This window comes from Azolla caroliniana, unplaced genomic scaffold (genome assembly GCF_043228905.1).
Source record: "Azolla caroliniana isolate FFs.n. ecotype wild unplaced genomic scaffold, voAzoCaro1.0.p SCAF_599, whole genome shotgun sequence".
Classification (NCBI taxonomy): Eukaryota; Viridiplantae; Streptophyta; class Polypodiopsida; order Salviniales; family Salviniaceae; genus Azolla; species Azolla caroliniana.
In genome coordinates, this window is record NW_028231034.1 from 1 (window position 1) to 12,027 (window position 12,027).

Genomic DNA, 12,027 nt, shown 5'->3' on the forward strand with positions numbered 1-12,027 from the left:
ACCGTAGTATCCTATACACGTGGATAAGTGTGAGGGTTAAACGAGAGTGTAAAGAAGGGGAGCATTACTTTTATTCCTTGGGATTGAGACAACCCATTAGGCCAAGTGTGAACTAGCCTGGGACCTTGGGTCTCGCTATAAATATGAGGCCTAGCTACCCTCATTTCATCATTTCTTGACTACGTCAAGACTCTGTTTCGTGGTGGGTCAAGTCTTGTAGTGAGCACCAGCACCAGGTACGACTCGACACCACGGCAGTGGTATGGGATGCCGATCGAGGCTCAAGGCCGTCTCGATCCCTTCTCTTGGGGGTGGTCGGGTGGATCGGCACCCTTCTTTCTCTCTCTCCTTTCTTATTTCAAATATATTATATCCTTATCATATGCTTATATTAGATCATCACTCTAACACACTATAAATCCATGACCTTGCGGTTTTAACTGTTCCACCCAGCCTTCCCCTGTTAACGTCAAACCCTATAAGAACCCCCACACAACTTTCCCAGTCACACCGCAAGTTCCCACGATCTTGAGACTTCTACCCCAAATGCTAATCGACTCTGCGCAATTCCAGAAACAATGAGGGATCGATTCCAAAGCATGTCCACATAACTTTTAAGCTCAAAATTTCAAGCTCAATTTTGGAGCTAAATTGGCGAAAAACGAATATCCAAATTATTACTAGAATTTGGGGCTAAATCGAAGCTCTCGGTCCCAACAAAAATTTTGGATCTCGATTTTGACCCATAAGCAAAATTGTTGCTTGGACATGTAAATTTTTGGACAGTGGGAGTCAAACCGGCTATGTTCCATCCACCACAGCACACTCGAAAAGGAGGATTGAAAACTTTACTTTCGAATATTTTCGAGCATGAGGATTAAACCGCCGCATGTCATCGTTCGTCACAATCTTTCTTTCTACTTCAACAATTGATGCTCACATCTCTTTCTTTTTTTTATTGTAATTAGCTTAAGTCTTTTACACTACTACCACTACATCTTGGGTTTGAAACCCAATTTTCTCTCCTCTCTATTACACCATATATATCTCTTATTTCACTAGATTCCACTGTGGAATGTAGGGGTTGAGCCATGACCACATGGTCTCCATTGGGCAACCTTACTAACTGAGCTACATCCATCTAGGCAATCTCTATTTTTTCTTCTTCTTACTCTCGTTATCTTTCCCCCATTTACATTACTTCTTTGTTTGTTTGTTTGTTTTCCCACCCTTCTCTTTTATTTTCCCCTCTTACCTATTCTTTTCCACTCCCTCTTTTACATGCACACATATATACATACATGTTATCTAATATTAGCTTGCACATAAAAAATACAAACATACAAACTTCTTGATATAAAAGTAGATATGTGCACACTTGTACACTCTCATATACAAGAGATTTCGTAAGTACATAATTATGAAAAGTAAGGTGATCATAATTTCCCAAAAGAAACCGAACATAGAATTGAACAACTATGAGTACTTTGTCATTCCCGTCCTTTATGGTTGAAGTCCTCAGTGGTCTCACTTGCATTTCGCGCTTGCGATACCACTCTAGTGACTTTATTTCATTTCATATTCGAACAAATTAGATATCAAGTTTTCAACCTAGATCTACCTATCGATGATGCCATTTGGTTTCAACTACGTCAATTCTCATACCAATGTTCCAATAGTCTACCAGCATTGTAACGTTGCATTATCCCTCATCTTTATCATCTTTCCTTGCGAATGTGTGCCTTTTCGAAAATGGTAACCAATTGAGGATGAGATAATATTAGAAATGTTTCAAAATGGTTAGGTGTATTCCATTTAAAGGAAACCAAAATTTAACATTTTCAGCTCCTTTTGAAGGAGAGAGGAAATGTAATTCAAGTTATGCAAGAAACAACATTTTTTACATATAGGGAATGTTTGCTCGACATGGTTTTGCTCTCTTTGGTTTTGATATAGACAAAAAATGTTTATCTCTTACATTGCACAAGAAGTGGAAACAATACTATCCACATCAATCTTGCTATTGGATATAGTTTCTCTTGTAATAATGGTATCTATTAGAGAGAAAGGAATCTACAAAAGCATTTAATCATAATTGATATCATGAAAAATTAGAGTTGGTCTTTAACCTTGGTTGTAAACTTTGATTGGTATGTTTCCTTGTTTCAAATGTTAAAATCAAATAGCTAATGGTAGAGATAAACGCATGTGAGTCACTCTGTGATTTAGCTAGATATATGTTAAGGCGTATGAGACATAATAATTGTAGTTTGGTATGATAAGTGGCTAAATTGCTTTAATCCATTAGTTAGATCTCATAAAAAACAAGAGACCCATTGCAATATTTCATCACAAATACATTCACATGTTCACCCATTGGAAAGATACCATGTAAGTCTAATACCAATACATTAGGGTATTATACAAAGCATTTCCCTAGTGGTAACTTTGGATCCCACCATTATGTATTCCCATCATCTAGATTTCTTTTGTTCCAAAGGAATACCGTTATGAAATGTATCACACTAATCATCCTATTATCGTGCCCCTTGTAATATAAGGGTTTCTTGTCAATAGAAAATTCTTACAATAGATGTTTTGCTTTTGATTGGTTGATTATGTTGAGATGGGAGCTAAGAGTCAGAGTGAACATTTTCCTTCTGCATGGAGTCCTATCACCCTTCGCTTGGAAGAGATTTAAAGCTAGTGACAATTTCATTGTTGTGGTATGAAACCATCTTAATGAAAGGCTATTTATTAGACCATCCTTTTGAGGAGAGGCGTTAATGATAGACGACCTTTGTTTTTAAGAAAACATTATGAACATGACTTTCCAACAAGAAATTATAAGAAAACATCATAAATCTCACTTTAGAACAAGAAATTAAGTGCTAAATCACGATATAAAGCATGGACTTTATATATGCAAACTAGCCTTTAGTCGTCGCCATCAATTCAAACTAAAAGTTCATTCACACTTCTAGGTTCATGTGCCACCTTATTAAAAGCCTTAATTTTTTATATGGAAACCTTGCCAATTGAAGTTCCAAGGAATAAGTTTGACATTGAATTCGTTATAAAAAGATAGTGTTGTTTTGGGTCCGAGATCATATGCGCCTACAAGTAAAAGACTTTTCAAATTCACTTTTAACGACCTAAAGGGACAAATTTTGTATTGACAACATAGATTCGATTTCAACGAACCCAAGGGTAATTGTAACGTATTGGCAACAAACATTACACGAAGGACATGTGTTCCATTAAAACACGTCACATTCCATTTAGACACACGTCTCAATTCCGATTTTCTTGGGCAGACTTTTGAAGATAAGTCCAAAAGAAATGCCAAAAGCTTTATTGAATTCAACTTGGGCTATTTTGAGATTGAGTTGGGTTCAATACTTACAATAAGGAACACTTTATTTTCTTATGGTTGTTTTTTTAGTACAAAATGCCAAACCATTATTCTCATATCACACAAAGGCACATTTCCATTATTGCATTTCTGTGTGTGTGGGGGTCGATGACTCTTGTTTTAAATGGTGCTAAGGGTGTTTGTAGAGCAGAATGTAAGATAAGAGTGCCATCTTTATTAGCAAAATACACCAGAGACGAGGAGGCGATGGTCGTGTCAAATTCCCAAGGATTCAAATTCTATACATTATCCTTGATGGTCTTGGTGAACTACAAAGAATCTATCATTTGTCTATACGTGTCCGTCCATACCCACCTTATACCCCACCCCCACCTCAACACACACACATTGTTGCACCCTCAACTCACAAGATCGAGAAAGCTTTTCTATCGTCCACAAGGGAATGCGGAAAAGGAATCAGTCCATAAAAACTTTGGGGGTTAGACCCTCTCCCCTAAGGGGGTGAATATTTATATACATATATATATATATATAGGGAGTGACTTTTCATGGCTAACGATCTAGCTCATGTGTGTGAAAACGTCCAAAGGTGTGCTGAATGAATTAATAGAGTTGTCCATCATCCCTCCCCCTATTCCTAGCCTTTGCATTTCTGGCCGACTCTTTGAACTCTTCGATGACTAGGCCGGTTAAGAGCAACCCCGAGAGCACGGCCGATATCATGAGCATGATAAACACGGAATTCCATCCGTACAATTCCGAGAGGTATCCGGTCAACAAGGGCCCTGCGGCCGCGCCGATGGACCCCGTCCCATCGATGATGGCCGTGACCGTGGCCAATGCCTTGGAGCTCCCTCTCAATGACTCGTGCGTGCCAAGATCGGCCGCGACCGCGGTCGTTATAAGAGCATAGGGCCCATTCACGCACACGCCCGCGATGAACAATAGGAGGCCATTGAGCCAGAAGGATCCGCTCCCAAACACACGGTAGAACAGGAGGGCGGGCAATGCCGTGTATATGAAGGACGCCGCAACAATGGCCCGGGAATTCATCCTGTCCGAGATGTACCCGGCCAGGATGCCGCCAATCGTCCCACCAATGTCGAACACAGTTGAAAGATTCCCGGCCGCGGTACTTGATAGATACACCCCAGCTATTTCTGCACACAACAGAAACAATCAGGCTTTTCAAAAAGAAAAAGTAAAAAAGATAGATCTACTAGAGTCCGATCGATCTCGGACAGGCACATTTTCCCGCCCGGAGTTCGGGATTTCTCTGCCCAATTAGATGAGATTCCAGAAGTATCTCAATATATATATACCTGTGTGTTTGATGTAAAATGGAAGCCAGTAGAGGAATGTATAGGCCACGAGCTTTGCGAAGAAGAGACAAAATGCGAATGGCGCTACTCGTGGGATCGCCCATGCCTGCAAGAACCCGACCGCGGCATGCCTGTCGTAGTTATCTTCATCAGGTTCATAGGAACCATGATGATGATTTTGTTCTCCTCCTTTGAGAAGGGGTTCCTTCTCAAGGTCATCATCATTCATCGGCTTGGGCTGGGGCTCGTGTGGCGACGCAATGCCCACTATCTCGGGCTCCACCACTAGGAACAAGAACATAATCACTCCACCAATGATGATGGCCATGCCCGGGACCAAGAAAGACCATCCCCATCCATAGCCTAGTACCGAGGAGGCCATCAAAGTCCCGCATATGTTCCCCACCGATGTGTGTGCATTCCACACGCCCATGATGAGGCCACGCTTCGACTTCCCGAACCAATTCCCGACCACGGCCACGACCGCCGGCCAGCCCGTGGCTTGCACGAACCCGCCCATGATCTGGACGATGAAGAAGTAGGCGAGCCAGTGGATATCCCACCAATAGGCGAATCCGAAGAGGCAAACGCAGGCCCCGCTGGCCACCATGCCGCCCGAGAGGAACCAGCGGAGGTCGACACGGTCGCCCAGATGGCCTGCCACGAACATGGACATCGAATAGGCGGCCAAGAAGGCGACATCCACATCGCCCAAGAGAGATGTCCCTGAGGTACCATTGAAAGGCGCCCATCCGCTCGATGATGATGATGATAATGATGACAATGAAGAAGTGGTATTTAAGCTCAATCCAGCCTCAGCCTCTGTCCTTACTGTGTAGATTACATGAAGGGGCCATGGGATCTGATTATCAGGAGGCTTGGATCTCGCTAGGGAGGTGAAATTGTCAGTGTGATGATGACGATGATGATCAAATACATTGAGGCTGAAGGAATCCTGCAGAGCAGCAGCAACATCATCATCATCGGATGTGAGAGCATTCTTCACAACGCTTGGGGGCTTCCGTGAGGCATGGAAGAGAGCATAAGCAAGGAAGGTGAGCAAAAGCACAGAGGATCTGTAGGTCTTGATTCTCAGAATCTCAACTTCATCCTGATTGACGCCTGTCTTCTTCTTCCTCCTCAAGAAGAAGATGCTGTTGATGCTTGGAAGGAGGGCTATGCCAGGAGGAATTCCTTTCTTACCTTTATTAACCGAATTCCCTTCAGCTTTCTTCGTCTCCATCAGAAGAGTAACTTGGACAGAAACCAGAGTTTTTCTGTTTTTTTTGTTTTCCTTCTTCTTTTCTCTTTCTTTATTTATAATTTTGGCTTCTTTTCTTTTTTCTGAGTTATTGGGGGGCTTTCTCTGCCTCTGTCTCTGTCTTACTGAAGAAGAAGCTGAAGAAGAAGAAGAAATAGAAGTAGAAGAAGTAGTTATAGTCATTCGGCTACTTCTTCTTCTTCTTCTTCTTGAGAGGAAGGTGGAGGAGAAATGGTAATGGGGTGGGGGCAGAGGAAGGGGGGGGGGGGGGGGATCTTTTCAAGAGAATATTCTTCAGAATATGCATATGGACTTTTTTGAATGTGCCCAATCACTCCACAAATGAATATTCACCCCATGCTTTCTGTGGGTGGGCAGGCACAACACACCAACATCCTAGACTTCTCATCATTCATTCTCTTCGATCCCATCATGGCCACCCGATGAACCCTTGTTTCCTTAGCGTTCGGCCTTATCCTCTCCCCCCTTCGTATCTCTGAAAGCGCAAGACATTTGTGTACATCGCTCTGAAGCCTACATTGCATGTCGAAGCAACGAAATGGCACGGCCTTACGCCACCCACAACTCACCTACTAAGCCGTAGAAGGCTCTTTTGTTAAGACCTTTGTACCCCGTACCTACAATGCACTGGGCACACGTTCCTTCTCTTTGAGCTCGCGTTATGTCACTTTGCATAGACATTGTGATCGCCTCCCTAAGTGTTAAATATGCTCCATTCACATAGGCTTTCCATAGACATTGTGATCGCATCCTAAGTGTTAAATATGCTTGTGTTAAACCTCTATAACTACCATGCACTCAACACACTTTCCTTCTCTTCCAAGTTGTGTATATCACTTGCACAAACATGTGTAGCTAACATTGTGATCACTTGCTAAGTGTTAAATATGCTCCATTCATACTTGTGTACCTACCATGCACTTGGCACACCTTCCATCTCTCATAGCTTGTGTATCACTTGCACAAACATATGTGTAGTAGATAGACACTGTGATCTCAACCTCCTTTTGGGTATGCCATATATTGCAGACAATCTTGTTTTCCCTCTCTATGACCATTGACAACATGAACTAGCTTAGAGTATGCAATGCCATGAAAACACTCTCCTTCAACTATAACAATATAGATTTGTGAAATTTTCTCCTACGCATTTCATTTGATAAGTGTGATAGTATGATCCATTGTGTTCTTCTATCTGTAATGTTGGAAGAAGTGGTTTTGTGTACCTTACATATTCTAAGCTTGTCTTTGTTTGTGGTTATTTAGGGCTTTTTAATCATTCTTGTTTCTTCTCTGTGATTGTAGTGCCACCATGATTCCCAATTTGGAAGACAATCCAAAGTTTCTATCTTGTATTACATCTCTGGATGTTATGCATTTTGGGTTATCCATAAGAAATGTTTGTGGAAAGGACATGATCTCATGCCCACAATCTATCTCAACATCTCGATCATGATTATTACATTTTCAAGAGATAATATGAGTTCTAGCTTCCAAGGTTCTCAATATGCTAGAGAATGTTAAAATAAGTACACTTGTAACTCCACTCACTACTTTCATAATTCATGCAATTTTGAGGTGTTGAGCTCATTCTTGTATTTTGAGATAACCTATTCCCATGTGAGGACAAACAATGAATTGGTGTTGAATGTGCATCCCACTTTTGGTGTAGATTACGCACATTTGTGGACAAATCTACCAATCGAAATGTGGGCCATGATTGAATTTGCTTTTTTGGAAGGATATGAAGTAATTGACCTTTTGTAATTGCTGTGCTTACCCTTGTTTTGAGAGACAAATTGCTTTTATTATCATAATTAGGGGTCAAATATGTCCTATGGCAGCAAAAATTGAAATATATTCATGTATTAATTGGGAATTTAGTGCTTCTTATTGCTCAAGAAGTTCACTAATAAATGTTGCAATTCTCTGAAAAGGAGACTCAAATTACCAAGAGCAGGCAAGGATCAAAGAAGGCACAACAGAATAGGTAATTTATGTGTGTGCCTATGTCTATCCTTAATTTGACACATAGTCCATATATATTTGTATGGTTGCAACATTTCCAAATTCTTACGCGTGTTGTCCACATTTTCGTGGCCATGTCTAGCTCTATGTGTAAAATGGTAGCTTGAGAAAATTGCTATAATGTAGTAAAGTCCAAAATAATTTTAACTTAATGATACAATGATGTTTTGTAATAGTGTTAATTCTGCATTAATTGAACTTGTCTTTAAACATTTACAATGCACACTCAATGCTTTGTTTGTTTATTAGTTGCCATCCTAAAGAACTAAATGGGCAATGCTATTTGGTTTGGATTTATTGTGATACCAACTTATTGTGGCCCAGATTTCAGCTTCATGTATATTATGATAGCCACAAGATCAAACACTTCATATGCAATGAGAATTTATTACTTAATTAAGTCAAATCATAGCAAAAACATATAAGGAAACACTAGAAGTTATAGATAGAGAGGACTTATTCATATGTTTTTGTAGATAGTAAGATTCAATGTTGGGAACAATTATTCAAACTACCTTAGGAATATAGATTATGGAGGTCAACATTGGATTATTTGATCACACTAATAACAGATGCAATGTTGGATGTCACATGTGCAAATGGCTCCATTCTCCCCAAGTAACTCTTTGTGACTCTCATCTCTAGTTACTTGCTCTTTATAGTAAACCCCAATATCTCTCCAAGTTTTTATGTTTACCCCAGAGCTCCAACAAGAAGCTCTTGTGTGTGAGCTTAATGTTCCCATTCTCTACATGTAGCTTTGCATTCTCATATGTGCGATGGTTACCTCTAGCTAATTATTCTCGCTTCAACCAACCATTCTCTTTACAAACACCGACTATCTCCATTAGATAGCAACTAGGCATCTCACTCCAAATGCATGGGTTCGAAAATATAGAGGTCCCTATTAGATGTTGGGAAAACCTAGAAAAGACCAAAAGTGGATGCACATTCAACACCAAAAGTGTATAAAAGTAAATGTATAAAATGGGTTACTATTCTGAAAACACACATATATAATTATGTACAGTATAAAGAAATTATAAAGGGTACAATGCAAACTTTTTATATAGACTCTTCATTTCTCTCATCTTATCCTCACTCTACTCTGAAATAATCCTCTTTTAAGAAAAAGTCTTAATCTCTTAAAGATTGTAAGCTTTCACCTTTGTACTACTCATAGAAGTAGATAATCAAAGTTGGGACATTTTGGTGATGTCTTACTTATTTGTAATTTCTTTTCACCATTGATTAAGCGTTGTTGAATCTTTTAGTATCTTGTGATAAGTGTTAATTGTGAAAATATGTGATTAGATTTCATGTTGGTAGTTAACATACACATCAATAACTTGAGGTAGTTGACAATTGTTTTTCATCATCTTGTTCACAAGACAATAGACAATTGAACAATCTCGAGGTGTGCAACACCAAGAGCAGTATGTCTATGTATTGGCAAAGTTTTGTCTCCACACCAAATTGTTAGCCAATGGATTCAGACTACCATATACCTTATGTTGGAGATGAGGTCGTGAAGGTAAGGGTGCAAAACCAACAATATATATCAATAGACTAACAAGATGAAGGATCAAGACAGATTAATCAAGATTAAACAAAGACAGACTCCAAGACAAAGATTAACAAATGTAGAGAGAGAGGAAACTGTGGGGCACACCAAAATACAACTATATTATTCAAAAATGGTACCTACAACAACATCTTGACACTAGGTTTACAAAGTCGGTATGACAGTTGTTCACGTCATAAACAGGTCTCCCTCGGTCCCATTAGATGCTGATGTCCCACAGAGGGTGTGCACGGGCAAAGATGTGTCATACCGGCATCTAAGGGTATTTGGTTGCTTATCATATGTGCATGTTGCCAAGGATCAGAGAGGAATATTGTATCCTAAAAGCCGACCATTTATTTTCTTGGGGTACGATGAAGATGAATTCGATTACCGACTGTGGGACCTAATTGACAAGAAGGTCATCAAGAGTCGGGATATAGTCTTCATAAGACGGAGAAGACGGGAACATCCTCCTAACCGACCGGAAGAGAACAATCGGATGATATACACACCCAGCTGGCCGAAAGCCGGATGTTAGCCGAAGAACATAATGGACCAGCAAGATTGCCTGAAAGGCATCTAGAAGTTGGATCCGGATCGTCTGGAAGGCAACCGACTGGATAGGGATCCAAATTGGACTCGAACTCGGAGCCTGTGTCGAGAAGATTGTGGTTGTGTGTCACAACCGCCGGGGTTCTTTGACTCGGGGATGATCGGGGTGACAAGGCGTAATTGCAGATGGTGCGATGACAAGAAGCCGAGAAGGCAAGACGCGAAAAGAATTTTATTTGTAAAACAACCGCTTACAATATTTATTTGCCAAAAGTTACTTGGCAAGACTTGAACTCACGAACCTTATTTGAGAAGAAGCATTTGAGATAGATCACTTCAATCTCTTCGGTTTCTATTTGTTTGTCTTTCTCTTTCACTTTATACATACTAAATTTGATTACCAAAAGAATCATCAATTATTCTAAAAGGATTCAAACTCATGACCTTTTGTTTACAAAGAGGCATTTGAGACCCACCACTTCACCCTCTTCCTTTTCTTGTATTTCTTTTCTTTTCTTTAACAATTGTCTTCATTTATGCAGGCCACCATCTTCTTTGGCGAGCTTTGCATCCCACAGCCACGCGAGCTTCTTGAATCGCTTTTCCTTCTTCATCTTCTCCTTCTTCCCCTTCCTCCCCTTTAGCCACCATGGGCGGGGCTTATATAGGGTGGTCAACCACCCTACCACCTTTTTGAGGCGGTTGACAAACCACCTCATGTAGGCGGTTGGTATTTTTTTATTTGATTTATTTATTTTTATTTACTATTATTTTATTTATTGATTCTACAAATTTGATTTTGTAGTTGTACATTTGAGAAATTATAGAAATAGCCCTCATTTAATTTTGACTCCCCCTTTTGACATAATTATATTTGTGTCCCAAGTAACATTAATCCTTCTGAAGCTTGTATCTTGGGCTCCTAAACTCCAATTCACGAACCGAAAATTTGCACATGTTCATCGTCACAAGCTCCATATAGAAAATTTCTTTCTATAGATTTTTGACATTGTTTTGACATCATGAAGCAATAACTTCACGACACCGGTAGAAGAGAATGATGTAGAGCCAACTGATGAGAACCAAGGCAGGAGATACCCATTGAGAGACAAAAGGTCCCCGTGTAGATTTTTGGAAAAAGAATATGTTCTCTTAACCGATGAGGGGAATCCAGAAAGCTTCGAGGAAACTAAGAGAGATGCCCACAGCAAAGAGTGGTTACATGTCATGCAAGTCGAGATGAATTCCTTGTATGAGAACCACACGTACGAGTTGACTGAGTTACCGGAAAGTAAGAAGGCACTCTAGAATAAGTGGGTCTACAAATTGAAGCTAGGAGAAGGTGGAAATCTACCCCGATTCAAAGCCCGCATTGTGGTGGAGGGCTTTTAGTAGAAAAAGGGTGTGGACTTCGATGAAATATGTGCCCGGGTTGTAAAAATGACATCCATAAGGATGGTGTTGAGCATAGCCGCTAGCGTGGATCTAGAAGTGGAGAAGTTGGATGTCAAAACTGCTTTTTTGCATGGAGATTTGGAGAAAGATGATCGATTTGGCCAACTGACACCAGGTTCTTAGTGATCGGTGGCACATGAAAGACATTCTTCATGCAACCCCTTTGGCCGACATGGCTCAGAGATACATCTCCTATGTGCTCGATGGTGTGGATTGTGTCGTATCCCAACTATTCAGGCTCCTGTAAGCTCGTGAACCATTCTTCATGGTTCTTCATATGATTAGAGGCACCGAAGTCGAAGTACCACACCTCTTCTTGCTTAGAGGTGCTTGCTTCCATGGAATTTGAACAATGCTTCAATACAAATGTGGGATCACTTAGCGAACATCCTGTGTTGCAGGCTTAATGAGATCTCTGTTGGCTTTTTGACTCATTCCTGCCCAA

General features: G+C 40.4%; 1 protein-coding gene across 1 annotated transcript; it reads right to left on the reverse strand.

Annotated features, from left to right (window-relative positions):
- Positions 1 to 3,336: 3,336 nt before the first annotated feature.
- LOC147847890 (putative glycerol-3-phosphate transporter 5) lies at positions 3,337 to 5,979 on the reverse strand. Its single transcript, XM_087338760.1, has 2 exons — positions 4,699 to 5,979; positions 3,337 to 4,536 (listed from the first exon to the last, which is right to left on the reverse strand). The coding sequence occupies exons 1-2, from the start codon at positions 5,939 to 5,941 to the stop codon at positions 3,980 to 3,982; spliced, it is 1,800 nt and encodes a 599-aa protein (XP_087194886.1). The 5' UTR covers positions 5,942 to 5,979; the 3' UTR covers positions 3,337 to 3,979.
- Between the last annotated feature and the right edge of the window lie 6,048 nt (positions 5,980 to 12,027).